At 51.3% G+C, this 19,730-nt stretch overlaps 9 protein-coding genes across 9 annotated transcripts; 6 read left to right on the top strand and 3 right to left on the bottom strand.

The window, feature by feature from the left end:
- The first annotated feature begins 50 nt into the window (after positions 1-50).
- On the top strand, positions 51-2,923 carry VE01_08627 (uncharacterized protein). The gene has a single exon (XM_018278048.2). The coding sequence runs from the start codon at positions 561-563 to the stop codon at positions 2,877-2,879; it is 2,319 nt and encodes a 772-aa protein (XP_018126733.1). The 5' UTR covers positions 51-560; the 3' UTR covers positions 2,880-2,923.
- A 544-nt stretch (positions 2,924-3,467) lies between these two features.
- Positions 3,468-4,732, top strand: VE01_08628 (uncharacterized protein; the record flags this gene model as incomplete). The annotated part of the gene is made up of 3 exons (XM_018278049.1): positions 3,468-3,694; positions 3,776-4,196; positions 4,256-4,732. 3 exons carry the CDS (start codon positions 3,468-3,470, stop codon positions 4,730-4,732), a joined length of 1,125 nt encoding a protein of 374 aa, XP_018126693.1.
- A 273-nt stretch (positions 4,733-5,005) lies between these two features.
- On the top strand, positions 5,006-6,137 carry VE01_08629 (uncharacterized protein; the record flags this gene model as incomplete). Its single annotated transcript, XM_018278050.1, has 3 exons — positions 5,006-5,044; positions 5,599-5,656; positions 5,716-6,137. 3 exons carry the CDS (start codon positions 5,006-5,008, stop codon positions 6,135-6,137), a joined length of 519 nt encoding a protein of 172 aa, XP_018126692.1.
- Positions 6,138-6,193: 56 nt separating this feature from the next.
- VE01_08630 (uncharacterized protein) lies at positions 6,194-8,161 on the bottom strand. Its single transcript, XM_059463983.1, has 3 exons — positions 7,953-8,161; positions 7,066-7,889; positions 6,194-6,975 (listed from the first exon to the last, which is right to left on the bottom strand). The coding sequence occupies exons 1-3, from the start codon at positions 8,027-8,029 to the stop codon at positions 6,290-6,292; spliced, it is 1,587 nt and encodes a 528-aa protein (XP_059319367.1). The 5' UTR covers positions 8,030-8,161; the 3' UTR covers positions 6,194-6,289.
- A 492-nt stretch (positions 8,162-8,653) lies between these two features.
- On the top strand, positions 8,654-10,052 carry VE01_08631 (uncharacterized protein; the record flags this gene model as incomplete). The annotated part of the gene is made up of 4 exons (XM_018278052.1): positions 8,654-9,055; positions 9,111-9,246; positions 9,299-9,675; positions 9,771-10,052. The coding sequence occupies 4 exons, from the start codon at positions 8,654-8,656 to the stop codon at positions 10,050-10,052; spliced, it is 1,197 nt and encodes a 398-aa protein (XP_018126738.1).
- On the bottom strand, positions 10,011-12,224 carry VE01_08632 (uncharacterized protein). Its single transcript, XM_018278053.2, has 4 exons — positions 11,796-12,224; positions 11,582-11,732; positions 11,075-11,529; positions 10,011-11,024 (listed from the first exon to the last, which is right to left on the bottom strand). The coding sequence occupies exons 1-4, from the start codon at positions 11,886-11,888 to the stop codon at positions 10,083-10,085; spliced, it is 1,641 nt and encodes a 546-aa protein (XP_018126735.2). The 5' UTR covers positions 11,889-12,224; the 3' UTR covers positions 10,011-10,082.
- Positions 12,225-13,457: 1,233 nt separating this feature from the next.
- Positions 13,458-15,539, top strand: VE01_08633 (uncharacterized protein). The gene is made up of 3 exons (XM_059463984.1): positions 13,458-13,828; positions 13,883-14,927; positions 14,978-15,539. The coding sequence occupies exons 1-3, from the start codon at positions 13,670-13,672 to the stop codon at positions 15,517-15,519; spliced, it is 1,746 nt and encodes a 581-aa protein (XP_059319366.1). The 5' UTR covers positions 13,458-13,669; the 3' UTR covers positions 15,520-15,539.
- Positions 15,540-16,338: 799 nt separating this feature from the next.
- Positions 16,339-18,267, top strand: VE01_08634 (uncharacterized protein). The gene is made up of 3 exons (XM_059463985.1): positions 16,339-16,671; positions 16,830-17,216; positions 17,275-18,267. The coding sequence occupies exons 1-3, from the start codon at positions 16,582-16,584 to the stop codon at positions 18,214-18,216; spliced, it is 1,419 nt and encodes a 472-aa protein (XP_059319368.1). The 5' UTR covers positions 16,339-16,581; the 3' UTR covers positions 18,217-18,267.
- Positions 18,268-18,277: 10 nt separating this feature from the next.
- VE01_08635 (uncharacterized protein) lies at positions 18,278-19,702 on the bottom strand. The gene has a single exon (XM_059463986.1). The coding sequence runs from the start codon at positions 19,160-19,162 to the stop codon at positions 18,386-18,388; it is 777 nt and encodes a 258-aa protein (XP_059319369.1). The 5' UTR covers positions 19,163-19,702; the 3' UTR covers positions 18,278-18,385.
- Positions 19,703-19,730: the final 28 nt, after the last annotated feature.

The raw sequence follows: 19,730 nt of genomic DNA on the forward strand, positions 1-19,730 counted from the left end.
CTCTAACTTGTAACTTGCCTCCTCCCCCCCCCACCTCCCTGTAATTATCCCCAAACTCAACCAAAGCCACCACCACTCCTGCCGCTGTTGCTCCTAAATATTCATTGTCCATATTGTACAGTGTCTGTGTGTGCCTTGACCCCTAGCCAAGACCTTTCAACATCGACTATCTCCATCTCCATCTCTAATTATACTCTATTGTCTATACACTCCGACATATACTGTCGCTGTACAATTGTTTATACTTACACTCGCTCGTACTCCCATCTCACTTGTTTACCCTGCGAATACGGTCAATAATATACAACACAACTCCACCACGCCGCTCCTTCCGTCTTACTCCGCTCATTAAGCCGCCCACCTACCTCCGCGCGCCAGCCCAAAAGGAATACGAAGCAATCAATCTCGCCAGAGCGCCGACCCAAGGAGAATACGACTTCTGCGCCCCAATGTCGCCGGACTCCCACAGCTGCTAACCCACTATACTCCTCGCCACGAACCGTGGCCCCGCTGACGAGAGAGGGTACAAAGACCTTTATCACTCTGTTCACCCCTTCATCATGTCACGATATGTCAACGACTACGACGATCCCTCCGCCGAACCGCTCAATCACCCAGGAGCATCCTCGAGCCCGCCGAATCCCATCTACCCACAACACGGCAGCTTCACCCGCCAACAGCGCCGTCCGGTGCAAGGAGCAAACACACAGCCTTCTCAACAACGAGGCCCACCGAACGTGCCACCACATGCTGGCCAGCAGCAGCAACAACAGCAGCAGCAGCAGCAGTACTACAATCGCGAACCCTACAATACCACCTCGATGGCTTCGAGCACGACGCCAGGCGCAGATAACTTCGGGCAACAGGCCGGCGGGGGCATTGCTGGGATCGCGATGGGCGTTGCAGATAACCGGCCGCGAGAGAGCGGCATGGAGGCGATGAGGAGCATACCAGAATACGGCGTCGACGGGAGGCCGTTGAATTACAACCAGAGCCAACGGCAGGGGCCAGGGCCAGGATACAGGCAACCCACGCTGCCGCCTGTGGCTGGAGGGCAGCAACGGTATCGAGATGCTGATCCAGTCGTGAATCCGGCAGCGAACCCGGCGCACATGGGTTATTATGGAGGGGATAATTATTCGGACGAGGGATACGATAACCGGAGGTACGATTCGAGGGAAAGGTCTCCTTACGACGGGGAGATGTATGGGAGGCAGGGGCAGGGGCAGGGTAATTCAAGGCAGGGCTATCCGGTTGCTGCTGGGGTTCCTCTCATGGCGGTGTCGAGGCCGCCAGGAGAATCTGGCACGAGAGCTGGAGATTACGCGGGCTACGATCCACAGCAGGACGCCGCGCTGCATCGTTACTCCCAGAGGATAGACCCGTCGTGGCAACTCCAAGATCCGAATGCCATCGTGGATGACGGCGACGATGGACTCGATTACGTGCAGCCCTCACATCACCGCAACTCCCTATTAAGCTTAGGGAGGAGTTCAGACCGACTTAGCACGAGCACAGGAGGTGCTCTGGCTGCTGGCGGTGCCTTAGGCGCTGGAGCTCTCGGGGGGATAGCAGCGCGCAACGGCAGTGGAAGCGCAGCAGAGGGTGCCTCGTTGTTCAGCGGCCCGGGAAACCCATCGACTGGGTCCGGCGCACACGCCGCATTCATCGCAAACGAGCGTGAGAAGGACAGCTGGATGGCGAAGGAGAACAAAAAGCACAAGAAGTCGATGTGGATCGCGATTGCGATCATCGCCTTCCTCGTGATCGGTGGAACTGTGGGCGGCGTGCTCGGCGCCATGCTGGCGAAGAAGGGGGGTGGCTCCAGTAGCTCGGACTCTACGACGGCGGCCGGCTCTGGTGGCAGTGCTACTGATGACACTAAAGCAAATGGCGACCTCAACAAGGATAGCGCGGAGATCAAGGCGCTTTTGAACAACGCGAAACTGCATAAGGTCTTCCCTGGCATGGACTATACGCCCATGTACACGCAATACCCGGATTGTCTACACTATCCAGCGTCACAGAACAACGTCACCCGCGATATGGCCGTGATCTCGCAGCTGACCAACGTAGTGCGTCTGTACGGCACGGACTGCAATCAGACGGAGCTTGTTCTGCACTCGCTCAAGCAGCTCGGGCTACAGGACACGATGAAGGTGTGGCTGGGCGTGTGGCAAGACAAGAACGAGACGACCAACGCGCGCCAGCTGGACCAGATGTACGACATTCTCAAGAACTACGGCACCACGCCCTTCATGGGCACCATCATCGGCAACGAGATGCTCTTCCGCGAGGACATCGACTCGTGGGCGCTCGGCGCGCTGCTGGACCAGGTGCGCGCCAAGTTCAAGACCCTGAAGTACGATCTGAGCGTCTCCACGAGCGATCTGGGGAACAGCTGGGACGCGGCGCTGGCGGCCAAGAGCGACTACATCCTGAGCAACGTGCACCCCTTCTTCACGGGCAAGCCGATCGCCGAGGCGGCCGAGTTCACCTGGCAGTTCTGGCAGAACCAGGACTTCCCGCTCAAGCCGGACCTCAAGAAGAACATCATCGCCGAGACCGGGTGGCCGACCAAGGGAGGCATAGACTGCGGCTACGGCGTGTACACGTGCGACGCGGGCAGCGTGGCGGGCGTGTCGGAGCTGAATCAGTTTATGGAGCAGTGGGTGTGCCAGGCGATGACGAACGGGACGCAGTATTTCTGGTTCGAGGCGTTCGATGAGCCGTGGAAGATCAAGTTTAATACCAAGGCTGAGCCGGGCAAGCCGGCGCAGGAGTGGGAGGATCAGTGGGGGATTCTGGATGTGAATCGTGTGCTGAAGCCGGGGGTGGTGATTCCGGATTGTGGGGGGAAGACGGTGAGTGCGGTATAGAAGGGGCCGCTGCTTGCTTTGTTGTTTTATCTGTTCGTTTTGGGAGGGGCGGGGGCGGGGGCGGAATCTGGGTTCGGTAATTGTTTTCTCTGAGCGCTCTTGCGAAGGGGGGATGAGCTGGGTCGGTGGGGGAGCGATATATTTTTGGGCATGTGTTTTGTTGGGGCATTTTTTGTACACTGGCATATTGGCGTTGAGAAAGTTTTTAAAGCTTGTTGTCTATTCGTTGGCTGGATTTTTGGTTGGAAGAAAGAAGGGTCGGGGGAGGGTTTTAAATAAAGGGGTGCGGTGGGAGAGTGGGATGGAACTGGAGGGTTTATATAGATGAATGAATATTCTTACTGGTGTATAGTTTGGGAGATTTGGATTTGTTGGAGGAAGTGAATTCTTGGGAGGTGAAGGGGTTGTTTATCAAAGAGGGGTGGGTGACTGGTATCTGCTGTTATCAGTTATCAGGCATTTGTTGTTTCACTCCTAATCTGTCTGTCATACGCAACATTCGCGGTAGGTAGCACACAGGCACTCCCTTACCTTAACTTACTTGCCTGGGCGGTTTGAATTTCCAAGATTTTTTGTTTTTTAATTTCAATGGCTCGTTGCCTCCACCTCACATTATCACATCAATACAAGGTCTCCTCCTCCCGAGTCGGAGTAGAGACACCATCTATGAGCAGCACACGCCCACCCGCCTCAGTGCGCGCCGAAGATGTCCAGAGAACGCACCTCGTCCAGTTCCCTCCGTTGCCCCATACAAACAGCAAAACCGCATCCAAGGTACAGGGATCGAAGCAATGGGTTCCTCTCGTGGCAGGCGGGTATGCATCCCCCCTCCATCCCCATCCCACAGCCCAGTCAAACCTCGCCGCACAATTGATACTAACCCCCCCCCCCCCCAGAGCCGGAGGCGTAACAGCCGCCCTCCTCACCGCACCCCTAGATGTCCTCCGCACGCGTCTCCAATCTGAGTTCTACCGCCGTCCCGCACTACCCCCTTTCTCCTATTTCTCCCCCTCCACCAGTAGCGGCAGAGGCATAGCATCACGCACTCTCAGCCCAACAACACACATCCGCGAGACTCTCCGCTTACTACTCGCCATCCACCGCCTCGAAGGCCCACGCGCCCTATTCAAAGGCGTCCTCCCCCTAATCGCCGGACTCGGCCCCAGCAGCGCCTTGAAATTCTGGACCTACAATAGCGTCAAACGGGGCTTAGAAAACCACGGCGTTCAAGGGGCGTGGCTGCATGCCATTTCTGCGGCGGTGGCGGGGGGAGTGGTGTGTACTGTCATGTGTCCGGTTTGGGTGGTCAAGACGAGGGTGCAACTTGATCCTGGGCGCGGGGGAGGTATGAGGGGGCGATTGATTGTGTGGGCAAGATTTTGAGGGGGGAGGGGTGGAGGGGGTTGTGGAGAGGGTTGGGAGCGAGTTATTTGGGGGTTGGGGAGACGGTTGTGCAGTGGGTTGTTTATGAGCGCGTTAAGAGGGTTATTAGGGAAAGAGAGGAGAGGAGGGAGGGAGCAGTGGACGGTGGGGAGAGGGAAAAGGGAGGGTGGGAGAGAGTGTGTGATGGTGCTGTCTGGGCTGTTGCGGCGGGGGGATCGAAGGGTGTAGCAGTTGGACTGGCGTATCCGCATGAGGTTCTGCGGACGAGGTTGAGGCAGGCGCCGCTGGTGGGTGGAAGGCGGAAGTATAGGGGTGTTGTGCAGTGTGTGAGGTTGGTGGTGAGGGAGGAGGGGGTGAGGGCGCTGTGGGGAGGGTTGACGCCGCATTTGATGAGGGCGGTGCCGGCGGCGGGGATTGTGTTTGGGGTTTTTGAGGTTGTTGTGGGGGTGTTGGGGGGGGAGGGGGAGTAGGGGGTTTGTGGGATGTGGTGGGGTGGTTGTGAGGATGGTGGGTGTTGGAGAATTGGCGTTTGGAAATACCCCTCTCTTTATTGGAATAGATTCATCTCATCTCTAGTTGTGCATCAGGCATTTTCGCCGTTTGGGTGGGAGTTTTGGGATATTATGGTTCTCTATTTCCGTGGAATGGTTCGCGCGCGTGGGTGCCTACTCTTTTTGGATGTGAGGGTGGATGCAACGGCGTAGATTGGGATTGCTAAATGGGGAAGCATCCGAATCTTCAACATGCTCTATATCTCCGGAAGAGCATCATTGGAGGATATCGTGAGTGGCCGTCTTGGAAGAGGGCTACCATAGTTTTCAGAACACTGAACTCAATGGATTTTGTATACCAAGGTTGATTTGTCTTTGGTGGAAGTTGAGTGAAAATTATTTAAGTACTTAGGTGGAGAGGCTGTGGTTGCGATGATATTGATATCACGAGTTGAGGATCAACTTGAGCACGAGCTCCGATTTGTGGATAAATCACTACCGTGAACAATTAATATGTTTTGTCCTTGATTCATTAACTTATCACCTGAACTAACAGAGTACGATCACCATGCTGTAATATATAAAATATATGAGACTTTATATAAGGTCAAAAGGTGGTAGGTCTGTGAGGGACAGTTTTCTAAATCTCCAAAGTCTCGCGGGGAAGCTAAAGTTGAAGGTCTTCAAGATGTTTTTAACAACCCCAATAATTCTTCTTTCGTCAGCGGTTTGTGGAGTGTTGGGACATGCTAGAATTGACTCTCCAATTCCCCGACTGGTCAGTTGTCTTCAAAGCTGCTCTTGATATTGCTTGGTGGTGCAGGTCGCTGACAATTCCCAAATAGCCTGGCAATGCCCATATATCAGCTTGCGGGTCGGCTGTCGCAGAAAAACTTCAGTCTGGTTAATATGACCTACCTTTAATGCAGAAGCCAACTTCATCTAACATTTTATTCTTCTAGATAACACCGGTCCAATCGAAAATTCCGTACAATACATAAACTCAGACTACAAATGCAATGCATACCTATGCCGTGGCTACCAATTCGAGGACAACACGAGCAGGGTCATGGCACTCAACACAGACGACGTTATACCCTTCCACATTAACCTGGTTGCTGGTCACAAGCCTGGTCGTGCTAATGCCTCAGTCGTCGATACCTCGACGAATAAGGTAGTGGTGGCACTCAAGACATGGGACCATTGGCCTGATGTGACAGATGGCTCGACTTATGATGAGAAGACCAAGTTCAACGTGACTATTCCTAGTGGACTGGGTTCGGCCTGTGGTACTGCAGGGAAGTGCGTGATTCAGTGGTATTGGTATGCCATTGCGAATGATCAGACTTATGAGAGTTGTCACGACTTCTATATCGTATCTTAATGAGGGAAATATAGATAAGGCACATACAAACTATTTCGAATGTTAAATCTGGGCATAATGGAACAAATGTTGTAGTGATCTAAACAATTAGCCCCTACTCTTGTATCTAATTTCGTAGCTTCGTAGCTTGTAAGTATTGGGATGTCATATTATCATATTTGAGACTCCATCATCTCTTTCACACCATACCCGACACCCCCGCCTTCTCCTCCATTGTGTACATCCCTCCACGACCACTCCCACCTCCCATCATCCTCCAGCACCAACTTTACCATCCCCTGCCGCAACTGTCTATGCACCTCTTCCATCTCCCAAAACTCGCGAATCATCCGCACACCAAGGACGCTATCCCACATCCCCTCCCGTCTCGGACACCGACCCAGCAACTCTATCGCCTGTTCCCTCAACGGCACATCCGTACATTTGATGCAAACATAGTACAGCGGCGCCACAACGCCCATATCAGTGCTGAACGTGAGCCCCCCTGCCAACCTGCCGTTTCCGCGCTGGATATCCTGCTCCGCGGCTGCAACAAGGGATTGCGAGAGGCTGACCACGGTTTGGAAGTCGTTGGTGCTCTGGGAAAAAATCAGGGGGTCGTTAGCTGCGGTGACGATGCTCCGGGGATCGGTGGGGTCGGGGACGCAGCGGCCCATGATTGTGGCGGTTGTGTGGTGGATCTTTAGGAGCGCGGCGCCGCGGATTTGAAGGGCGGTGAGGGCGTGTGATTTAAGGGACATGAAGGCGGAGAAGGAGGAGTCCCAGGCGAGGAGTTGCGCGCTGTAGGTTTTGTAGGTAGCGTAGGCTTCTGGGGGTTGGACGTTCATTGGTTTGGTCCCTTTGCGTAACATTAGCCAAAATACTCAACTGTGGCTGAGGCAGGATGGATAGGGTATGATAGAGGGTTTAAACAACAGACTTCACTTGCCATCACATATGTAGAACACTCTAAATAGCCCATTAGTAGCCACATCCAGCGCATATCTCGCCTCCTCCAAGTCTTCAAACGACTCCGGGATTGGAGCCGGCTCCTTCGTCTTTATGTGCATGAGTTGCTTCGCAAACCGTCTCTTATCAAAGGAATTCCTCGTATCGACATACAAAATCGACTGGGCAGAGAGTCGCATAAATAGCGGCGCTATACTTTGCTCCGCAATATCTCTATCTTCTTCACTCCGACTGCCCAAATCTCGTAATATCTCCAATCCACTTTGTAAATGCATCATGGCGAAATCAAAACGCCCTCTTAAATAGTCAAAACAAACAAAGAGAAGGCATGACATCAGTGCCGTGAGGGGTGCTTGTTTTCCTTCAGATAAGGACCGGCGCAGGTGGGAGACTGCTTTCATGTATTGGTTTATAGCGAACGTGGACTCGGGATTCTCGTGGCCATGTGAAATTCCTCCTAGGCGCTTATTTGTGAATTCCTCGTGGAGAGCAGCGATTGCTATGACGGCATGGCGTAGCGATGGTTCGGCCGCGCTTGCTTGGAGGATGAGGTATTCCCAGAACGACGACGTGTAATAGCCCGTGAGCTCCCTTGCAGTATTCGTGAAGAAATATTGAAATCCGCGTTTCTCTTGTGTAGTGCCTGGAATTCGCACGAGGACTCGATGGATTATGGCGGCGGCTGCTTGCTGATCGTGTGCGTTCGAGGGAAGGATATCGGAGACATAGCCGTCGCATTTTCGACCTGTGCTAATGCAGCGCTGGCATGTGGGTTTGGATTCATCGCATTTGACTCGTCTGATCCTGTGTATGCATATATTAGTACTGTAGAGTGCCAGATGCAGAGGGGTTGAGAAGGAAGCCTACTTGCATGTCTTGCATCCAGTCTTAGAATTGGAAGTGCGTCGTCGTCGTTGTCGCGCGGGGACTAATGCTTCCGTCATAGTTAAAAGCCACAGACTACAATACGGAAAGGGATATAGGAAATAGCCATAATGAGAGAAGCCTGCGCGGAACCTAGGAATTGTTCATTACGCTAATTGCTACCTTGTATAGTATGTACGTGTGCAGCGATCGTTTCAATGCTGAAAACCGAGCCGCCTTGGACCCTGGTACCCGCCTGGCTGTTTGTCTATTTTGGGCATTGGAGTAAATATTACGAACGAACGAATCATAAGAGTCGGTTGATGATTATGTAAGAAAATTTATAGTTATGGATATCAGATCCACAACGTCAGATCCTCAAGTTCTCCACACAGACACCGTAGACTGCCTTGTACTAACCACAAAATTCTCTTGATATCTGTAAAAATGTGCTTAACTAATGCTTCAGCCTCGATTTACCCCCTGCTCGCGTTACGTGCTTATGCTACGGAACACTCGTTTCGTCGTAGTCGTCGTCGTCCTCATCTTCGTTCTTTCACACTAATGATGTGCTTGTGTGTAGGTAACGCATATACTCTCTACAGTATATAAGTTTTCTCCTTCCCCCATAATGGCTTTACCTTCAGAGCAAATATCTTACAATATCTGGCTCTAATTTGTACTCATACTTTTCGTTTCCAGCAATGTTCCTTCTTAATCAGAAAAACAGGTCCACCAGTGTCCTGATCGCTTTGGTTTTGGCGGCTGGCTCCGCTGCCCTTAGTTTTCAGGCGACACAAACAGATGCTCCCACTGTTCTTCCCACTCCTATTACTACTTTTGTCACTACTCTGGTTCCTCGTACTCAGTTTATTACAATCGACCCCATCACCCTTCCGGACGAGACAGTTGCAGCTAAAACCATCACACTCGATATCCCCGAGTGCAGCCCAACAATCGCGCCAGATTCAAATGGATATGTTCCTCCAGGCAACTGCAATGCCCAATATAACTATTACCCGTCTTTTGCTGCTGCGCTCGTTGCCACCATCTTTTTTGGCGTCGTTACATTTGTTCACATCGCCGAGGGTATCAAGTATAAGAAGGTTAGTCTTCCGAATAATTGTTGGAATTTTAGCTAACAAAGTTTTCCATCGAAAGGGGTTCTATTGGGTCATCATCATGGGGTCAATTTGGGAGTTTGGTTCTTACGCTACGAGGACAATAAGTACGCGGTACCAACAGAATTCAGGTCTAGCACTTATTTCTCAAATTCTCATTCTCCTCGCGCCGATATGTAGGTAGCATCCTGTCTCCCTTTGCGCACATCCCATTTTAACGCTCGCAAGTTATCAACGCATACGCCTACACCATTCTTGGGCGAATGGCGCACTTCTACCTTCCTTCATTCTCCATCCTTGGCGTTAGGCTCTACAACCTGACACTGTGGTTCGTCTTTGCCGATATCGCTTGCTTTGTAGTTCAGCTTATTGGAGGTGCCCAAGCAACGAATAATTCCCCACGAGACCAAGCTCTGAGAGGAATTCGCATCTACATGGCGGGCATTTCCCTTCAAGAGTCCTTCATTATAGTGTTTGTTGGCTTTGCGGCGGCCTTCCACATTCGGCTATTAAAGGCAGAGAAAACTGGTCAGTTTGAGACGACGGGGAAGAAAGACTGGAGGAGGCTTCTTTATACAATCTATATGAGCTTGCTGCTTATCACTGTATGTACTCCGAAATTCAATTTCCGTTCGTTTTTTGCTATCTAATTTCTAGCCTCGCCTCATATCAAGAAGGCTAACACTATTCGTGAACTTAGATCCGAATCATCTTCCGTCTCATTGAATTCGCTGGCGGCAACGACGACTCCAACCCGCTCCCTCGACGTGAAATATATTTCTACTTGTTCGATGCGATTCCAATGTTCCTCGCCATCTTAATCATGGCAATCACGCCCCCGAGCCTCACGCTGGTGGGACCAGATTCCGTTATCCCGAAGGCTATGTGGAGGCAAAGATGGGCGATGAGGAAACAAGAGAAAGTAAGAGCGTTAAAATCCAGTGGAGACCGGAGTGGCTTTGAGTTACTACGATCTAGCTAGTCCATAAAACTTTCTCTAAATGTATTTTTTTTAAATAGGTCGTCGACGGAACTGCAACATCGGTCCATCTTTTATAGAGATATAGGCGTCCTTCAGAGTAATATGATCTTTACTTCTCATTCCCCATCCAAGTTCTATAGCACCTGCACCCAGAGTATCCCCAGGGGCGAGTCGAACGTCCATCCGATGTAGCGTCTTCGCAAAAGTGATAAGGAGCTCTCCCATGGCGAATTTCTGCCCCACACAATTCCCCTGCCCAATAGTGAATGGGTTGAAGCAAGACTGGGCTCGGGCGACATCTTCTGTGGTCACACCTGTTACAGAGTCCGTGAGCCACCGTTCGGGCCTATAGACCCAAGGGTCGCCATAGAACTCCTGGTTATGCATAATTGTCCACGTAGCAACTCCCACATGAGTGCCTTCCGGAATGAGATGGCCTGCGATATCAAGCCCTCCTGGCAATACTTCCCGAGCTAGCTCTGACGTTCCAGCTGGCGAGAGCCGGAGCGTCTCATCTACACAAGCAAGCAGATATTTGCAGGTTATGAGTGCTGGTCCGGTTTTTATATCATCTGCGGATTTAAATGTTGTGCGAATCTCCTTCACAAGCTTGTCATATACCCTCGGGTGCCTAGTGAGGTAGAACCAAAAGCCGGTCATAATCGTTGATGTAGTGTCCGAGCCCCCAATAATAAGCAGGTTTGCTTCCGAATTCAGCTCGTCAACAGAATATGCTGGATTCCCGGCATCATCTGTCGCCTTGAAGAGATAGTGAAACATGTCTTTCCGGCCCTGACTCTCATCGGCACCAGATTTTTCTAGATTTTCTTCCTCTCTCCGTCTTTTAGCAACACTTTCATCCACGAATTTATAATAATCTTTGACGTTTTTCGGAGACGCAATCTCTAAAACACCGTCAAGGCCTCTCGGTTTCAGCCAAACCCACAACGCCAAGATAGGAGATTGAGTGATCTAAGTTTTGTTAGCACAGGATGGAACTATACGTTTTAAGACCTTCTTACTGGATACATAAACCGCATGTAGTCAGCAATGGTATGTGGCATGTGTTTGAATTGGTTCTCTTCCGCCTCTTTGAGGTTGAACGAGGTTCCAAAACACAAGTCGCCCATAATATCGAAGACGAGATAGTCTGATAAATCTGACATATTTTTGGGAACTGTCCATCCCTTGCCATCATTCTCGTTGATAATTAGCTCAGTCCAGCGATCAACGTGCTTCACGACAAAGGTTTCGGCGGACCGTATCGCCTTTTCGGAGAATGCCGAATTTAAGACCCGTCTTTTGCGTGCGTGGGCTATTTTATCGACCTTGGTCAAAGTGTTAATATACTGTGGGTTGCGTGACCAGATTTCGTAGAATTTCCCTTTTTTGGTATTGGCTTTCGTTTGATATATAGCGCGATAAGCAGTTGGGGAATTAAACAGAACGCCATCTGGTTTGAAGCGGAATGCCTCGCCTGTGTAGAATGTCAGACTAGATAGGATAAGTGCAGAAGGGTAATCCCTTACCGTAGATCTCGTGGCATTGCCAAATCCAAATATGCCGATAGCCGGTGGTGGCATAGTAGAAATTTGGCCATGCTGAAATTTTTGCAAGAAATGGGCCTGGGTATCTCGCCAATGGGCTGAAATAGAGATTGTAAATGGCCGATGCAATGAACTGAGGTGGTTGACGTTATTAGCCACGGCCACTTTAAATCATTTCGTATCGCCCAGAACCTACATAGGCAAAGAAAATCACACAGCCGATACCGAGGTAAGATAACCACCCATACCTGGCGGTATCAATTATTGAGATGGCCATCGTGTCTGTCATCAGACGCTGTATTTCACAACTAGATGGGTAGTGTTCACGGGACAAAGGTAAGAGTATACGATGGATTTGCGGGAAGATGGAAATAAATCAGAAGAAATGAGGGGATGGAGAGAAAGAAGTAGGAAGGGGGAGATTTGAGATAACAGAGAAGAAAGAGAGAGCAAGGAGACGCCGGAGTCTAAGATATAACCCCTTAGGTGCTACCAAGGCTAAAGCAGGCTTTGGAAAGTAAGACATCCACCCTACGCTCTCGGAATTTGACGTGAATGGCCTCAAATCCTTCGCAACCATATTTGGCATGAAAGTAAGCCAGTTACATCAAATCCAGGACCGTAGGATTCGACGTGAATGAGGTAGGCTCACGTCACTCAGTTCTGTGCTGACGAGTGAGACAGGGCCTATTATTATACCTGTAAGCAGCACTAGCAAGGATTCCTGACCAATTGTGCCGCTTATAGTGACTTACGGTGCAAAGTATGGAGATTCGTTTCTCGGTTTCACAGCAAGAATGTTCAACGTACTTGGAGATTAGATGAAGTGTAGCAAACTGAGCCATGGGTGCATATTCTTCTGGTAGCGATTATTGCGGAAATTGACTTCTGTTTTAGACTTGCATGGCGGCCTTGTCACGACAAGTCGTTTAATCAGTGCCAAATATTAAGAAAGCCATTACGTATAAGGTAGCTGGCTTCCAGCGATTCTGGCAAGCGGTTTCTTGGTGTTTAATGGGCGCGAATGTCTCTGCTTAAATTTGTTGAAGCTTGCCAGATACTGTAAGGGTCCAGTTGTCGCTTGTGGCAGGGGTGACGTGCTGACATTCGCCGCCCAGAGATATAACTCCACAGCCCCGTTAGCTGCCAAACACTGACAGGCCGAGCTCAACTTCCCTGTAAACAGCGACGACACTCGCACCCAACCTTGGCGGGTTAAATCTCTCCAAGCTTCGTACCATTAATTATACAAAATAACTCACTGGGCATTATTATAATGCAAATGGCACAGAAAGACCCACCAAACATCAATACATACGCCTAGTTTCACATGGTATGCGCAAAGACCGTGCCTCGGTATGCGGTTTCCCCCTTGGCAACTTTTCCCCGCGTCCTAGTTTGGCGCCGTCAACCCCACAATTGCGACCAAGAACCTTGTCCGGCGGATGATGACTCGAGTAGAACAGCTCTATTACAAGACCCTCCTTCCCATTTTAGAAGCTAGGCCCTTAGCGGCCTGAGGCGTGTTTTCGATACAGCTGCTTGGCTTGCTGCAGGTCATTCAATATGGATTTGAGGATTTGAGAGACGGGAAGTCTGCTTGGAGGCGTCGAGAGTCAGGTCATTATCAAGTCGACACGGCTGCCACCAAGGAACGTCTCGTATCCCCATCGCACTTGCAACGACATGATACGCTGTGAAAGGTGCAAGTCTTGGGGATAATACGGATAGCGCCTGGTACAGAGGAATGTGGACCTGATGATCGCTTGAGTGACGATAAGTTAGCATGAGCGGGAGGCAATCTTTACCCCATTGTGGGGTAGTGGCAGATCTCGACACTAATTTTGTGGGGATTCCGGGATAAATTCGCGGGGATGCGGTCTCAATCGCTAAACTCGACGTTTTGAGGCCCATCAGGGGACCGTGGATGACTTAGTGTCTATCACAGGCAATATTTTGAATGTGTGAGAGAGTTATGCCTTGCCGATCCGGGTTCTCTCCATATATACGCCATGGCTGCCCTATCTGTTGTCCACTGGTTTCTTTTCGGATCTGTCTCAATCCGTTACAATGTCAGCAGAAAAATCTACACAGAGCTTGGACAAACAAGTTACACCGACGGAAACTGAGCATATTGAAGTCCGTCCCATAGACTCGCCCCACGACGAGAAGTACGACAATCATGGAGCAACAGATTTGGAGACTGGAGATGGCGGGGCCTACAGCACTGCAAGTCTCTCTTACTCACCAGTCCTCAACCGGGCCATGTCTAACACAATTTAGCATTCTGTCTCCTTTCTGATGACCGTCGTCGGCTGCTCATTTGCTCTCTGCGGCTCCCAAATCTTCCCGCTCCTCTACCTCACTCTCACCACAACCGTTGCCAAAGAACTAAATGCCCAATCTCTCACCATATGGCTATTCACAGCAAGCTCTGTCGCCATGGGCGCCGTGGCCCCCTTCATAGGGCCCCTCGCCGACTTGATCGGCCGCAAACCCCTCTTTATTATTGGGCTGCTGCTATCCGTCGTGGGCGCAATAGTTTGTGCCGTCACGCCTAACGCCCCGGGATTCATAGCGGGCCACATCCTCCTCGGCGCCGGCGCCGTGACCCAGGAACTCCTCGCCATAGCTGTCGTTTCCGAGATTGTGCCTACCTCGCGCCGTCCCTTGTACGCGGTCATTTCTCTCAGTTCCATAATTCCATGGTCTCCAGGCTCCCTATACGCAAACTGGATGGCTCAGGTGTCTTGGCGCTGGATTGGATGCACCCTCGCCCTCTGGAATGCTCTCACGCTTGCCATCCTTATGATATTCTACCAGCCTCCGCCGCGCGTTAACTCTCTTGGCCTATCCCGCCGCGAACTCATCTCCCGCATCGACTTTATCGGCGGTGCCTTGCTGACAACTGGCCTTGTCTTTGTCCTCCTCGCACTCAGCTGGGGAGGCCAACAGTATGCATGGACCTCCGCACATGTCCTATCCTTCTTGCTATTAGGATTTGCGCTCATGTTCGTCTTTGTGGCATGGGAGTTTTTTGGCACGAAGCATCCGCTCTTTCCACGCCGCATAATCAAGGCGCCACGCCCGTTCTTCTGCATGCTCTTTGTCATCTTCGCGGCGGGTGTCAACTATGTCCCACTGGTTGTGTTCTGGCCCATCGAGGGAATCTCCGTGTTTGGCGCAGACCATCACCAGAATGGGCTCTATACCTTGCCCATCGGGATTTGCATCCTTGGAGGGGCAATCTCGTCTGCCTTCCTGCTTCACATCTTTAAAAGGCATATCACAGTGGTCATGACCATGTTCTGTGTCATGCAGACAGTTGGTGCGTTCCCCTTCACCTGTCCCTACTCAAGCCCCGCTAACACTCTCTAGCATCGGCCTCCCTCGCAGCTATCGACCCCCACAACGTCGCCACAGCTCTCCCTGCCATCTGCTTCGCGCTCCTAGGCGTCGGCGGCGTCCTCGTTCCCAACCAAGTCATCATCACTGTCCTCACTCCCCCAGACCTCCTCGCTTCCGTCACAGCCCTTACCGTCGCCTTGCGCGCCCAAACCCAGGTTCTCGGCCTCGCCATCTTCTACAACCGCTTCGTCGCCAAGGTTACCGAGGGTGGCTACGCTCTCGTAGCCCCCGCCATGATCAAGGCGGGCGTCTACGACCCGGAAGTAATCTTTAACCTCGTGGAGGGCATGTCCGCCGTGCCGTACTCGGCGCTCGCGAAGGCCATACCCGAGCTAATGGCAGACCCGGCTGCGTATGAGGCAGTTGGAGAGGCGGCTCTGCAGTCGTTCGCGGCGGCGTTCAAATTGATTTATTATATTACGATTGCATTTGGAGCGCCGGCTTGTGTGGCGGCGGCGTTCATGGGGGATGTCGGGCAATATATGAATGAGAATGTTGCGGTTAAGCTGTGAGCACCTGGCGGGACCGGAAGGAGATATTTTGTCACTTATTAGTTTCGAAGTACTGGAATCTAGTATGCTATCTGAACCTCAAATCTGGTGAAACACTTTCGGGATCTAGATTTTAACGTGAACCCTCCAAAAGCATGACAGCCCAGGCATGAAAGGGGCTCACTCGGGACGGATAACCATCTAAGCCTCCGAACTTCCCAATGCCCCAATTGCACGATATCGCCATCACTCGAGACCAAACTTACACGCCAAAAATGGCGTTGCTGAAAAATAAATTATCCATTAAACAATCTAAAAGTTGTATTTGAATACTCATTTTCTCAGTCTCTTACTACCAGTCTTTCGGTCTCAGTCTCTCACTCTCAGTCTTAGTCTCTCTAGTGACTCGTCTACAATCTCAGACAATGCCCCACCCCCCCAACTCCTGTAACCGCAAACAATATGCCGTGTTGAGAATTGGTGAGATTGTTTGTTTGTGTCATTTAGAAGAGGCGCAGTTTATTTTGTCTTCCTGCTGTTTGAGCAAATTACGGTGATCTGAAGTCAAATGATATCATTCTGGCATTCAGATTGATGGGGGCCAAATGAAAAGGATTCGCCAAGACATCTGTTCTACCAAACGTTAATTCCAGGTCTCTTTGACACTCGTATAAATATAAGCACTACGACCGATCAGGTATCTTACGGCGCTGAAGGCGGGTCGATCGCACCAATCTTGATTCCAGGGGTCGGCGTGGCGTTACATCAACAAATGGGAAGCTTGGGATTATTTAAAGTCTGTGGCGTTTGGGGTCTATGGCTTGGGAATTGCACTGACGTCCCCTGTCAACTTGCTCATCTCGCCAGCCTCAGGGCCACCTCGTCACTTCCCTCTTGAGGTTTAATAATCCTGTTCCCGCGCCCTTAATGTTGCGCAAGCTCTTGAGTAAACCTCCGGGTATTCGAGATCGAAAAGCCTCGACAAGGAATACGCTCTCTATTCAGCCAGTTACGGCTTACGATTTTAGTCATCTTTGAACCCCCAGATCGAGGAGCTCAGTTATCACACTGCTATCTATCAATATGGCTTCTACCCAAAACGAAACACGAACTCGGAGATCATTGGGACGGTCCAAGGGGACTTGCTTAAGCTGCCGGCAGAGGCACATAAAGGTAAAATCCCCCGTATCCCCTTTTGGGGCGAAGCCTAGCCGTTGCCATGCGGAGAATATGGCTATGACCCCGGTCGACCGAACAGTCGGGCCCATTTACCAGGCAGTAGCTGCCATTCCACCCATGTCTCCTGCAGCACAAAACTAAGCATGTTATAGTGCGACGAATCCAAACCCCGGTGTACTAAATGCGTCAAAAATTCACGTGAATGTACCTACGGGGCCACGGATCCGTCCAAAGACTGGCGGCGCAATATTGTCACATTCAATGCCTCTGAGCCCACCGAAGAAACGGGTGAAGGGTCATCATGCAAGGAGCTCAATCATTCCGCAGCCTTTAGCAGTGGGTCGAGAGCCATGGTGCCGAGGAATGCTTCTCCATCATTTAGCCTCCCAGCACAACTCCCTATACTGATGGGAGAAGGCTACAGCATACGGGATGTTCAGGCTTTGTCTCATTTTGTTGAGTTTACCGGTAATGACCTTATTGGAAGTCATTTCCTCAAAAGTCTGTGGACACAAGGCGGAATACAGCTAGCATTTAACGTATAGAAGCCCTGTACAGCCCCTCACGGTTCTACGCAGCAACTAACATATGTCGCAGAATGATTTTCTCATGCACGCCGTTCTCATGACCAGCTCTACTCAGCTTCAACGCCTCAATCCCGCTTCCTACGAAGAGCACAGGATCGAGTCCAACAAGCACCTCCAGGCATCCCTCCGTTCCTTCCGCGGTGCCATCAGCAGCCCAACCTACGTCACCAATAACTTCGAGGCTGTCCTAGCTACAACCTTCCTCTTCCTCATGCACTCGGGTAGTAATCCCACCTTCGACCCGTCACAGCCCGGCATGGATGGTTTTCTCCAGCATGCCTGCGGTCTCTACGATATCGTTCGCTACAACCCAGCCTGTGTGCCCCGCAGCCCTTTCGCCCCTCTCTGCACGCCAATGCTGCTACCAGACATCTCTCCTGATAGTGGGCCCGGCTACGATCTCTCTCTCATGATTAAAACGACGAATCCTCATTATGCAAACTCCGATTTCGGGTCCTATGAGTCAATAATAAATAGTTTGACGCCCATCCTTGAGATTGTGGAATCAGAACTACCATTCGGCGGTGCTTCCCCGGACGCGCTGGTGCTCTATCTCGTCCACTGGCTGTCATTCCTACCAAGCGAGTTTGTCATCCTGGCAAACTCGCATCAGCCAAAGGCGCTGGTTATCATGGCGCACTACTACGCTGCGTTGGCGTTTGTGTTGGCGAAATGGCACAAGGGATGGTGGTGGCTGCGCGAGCGGCCGGTTTTTATGATTGAGCAGACGGATGCGTTCCTTGGCGAGGACTGGGAGGTATGGATGAAGTGGCCTATTTCGGTGCTGAAGATGTGTGAAGAAGAAAATGGGCACTGGGGACGTGCTGTCGCTGCAGACAGGTTTGATGAAGTGGGAGTTGAGGAGGAGATGGGGGTTTTGTTGTCGGCAGACTTTCATCCGTGCAAGTTGGGAGACGAGTCTTGGGCGAGAAAGATAGCTTCATATCGTTAGATTTTGTTACACTTTTAAGGTTATAGTTTTGAAGCACTTTTAGATACGAAATTATGACAATGTTTTTCATATTTATTTAGCTCATTATGTGTCTATAAACGTTTTCTAGCTTTAGATTCTATCAGACTCCCCAAGAAATATCTCCAATGTAAACGACTAACATATATACTCACAGTAGAGTATCATGATGGGTTGAACTCCCCGCATTTGACCTATTGAATCTCCCTCCTGTGCTAAGCCTACTCATCTTCTCCTCCCTTTCCCACCGACTATAAAAGAACTCCCGAAACACCGGCGTCACGCTCGCCATCGGCTCCCCCCAATCAAGCACAATCTCCCTCCCCTGCTTCCACCGACTATTCCTCACCACCGCCGGCTCCACACTCGCCCTCGCATCCGCACGAATCACCTGCACCAACTCCTCAAACAACGTCCCCATCGTCAAATCCTCCTTCGCCAACCCATACGCCTCCACCCCATCCCGCGGCTCCGTCGCCGACACAGGCGGCTGCACAACCAACATCTTCCGCCAGCTCGCCCCTGGGTAAAAGTACACCTCCCTCGCCCCCTCACCAGCAAAACACTCCATCTCCCACACCTCCTCCATCTTCACCACATACCGCCTCATATACCGATTCATCATGTAGCGGAATGGTGCATACGCCCTCTGCGTGCTACTCGGCATGTCATAGCGCTTCCCGAAATGCGGGTTGTCGAAGAGCGCGGGGAATTTGGCCGCAAGGAGCGGATTGACGGTCCTGGGAGTGGTGGCTGGGGCGGGGGCGAGAAAGAGCTGCTGCTGGAGGAGGGGGGAGGAGAGGATGGCGTGTTGCCAGGTGCGGGAGACGAGGGGGGCTGTGAGGAGGAGATCGGGGACAGAGAGGTGCGTGAGGATGTTTTGGAGGAGTTCCGGGATGGATAGGACGGTGGTGGTTGCGGATGACATGGCGGGGTAGTGGAGTTGCGTGTCGCGCGTCGCGTGCCTTCCGGGTTGACGGGAGCTTGCTTTCCCCTTTCCGCTGCTGGGGATCTCTCTGTGGTAATGCTCTTCTCAGTGAATGTGCTGCGCTTAGATGGGGTCGTGGATGCGATGTAAAACTGGTAGGTGTTGGCTTCTTGGACTGGTATGTATACTGGGCATGAAGATATTTAAAGCAGATTCTAATATTCTTGGGTCTTGGGTTAATACTGTTGCCTGTATTATTCTCACGACTTCAATCGTCGTCATGCACTGGTTTATATTCCAAGGGTCCAGGCAACTCTATTTCAACCAAGTAGGTAGTCCTTGGGTGGAGCATCCGATCCACCCCTGTCAGACTTTCTTGGCCAACCATCAGAGAAGCTTACGGAGCAAGTCTTCCCCAAAACAAGCTCGTGGGCTGTCTTCGGCGAAACTCTCACTGGCGCAGGTTCCTGATGACACAAATATATATTATGGGCCTGCTTAGGATGGCTTGGCGCTGCTATTTTGGAACCAGGCGGAAGGCGCCAGAGTTAACAAAAACACACCATGG

This window comes from Pseudogymnoascus verrucosus, assembly GCF_001662655.1.
Source record: "Pseudogymnoascus verrucosus strain UAMH 10579 unplaced genomic scaffold scaffold_54, whole genome shotgun sequence".
NCBI lineage: Eukaryota > Fungi > Ascomycota > Leotiomycetes > Thelebolales > Thelebolaceae > Pseudogymnoascus > Pseudogymnoascus verrucosus.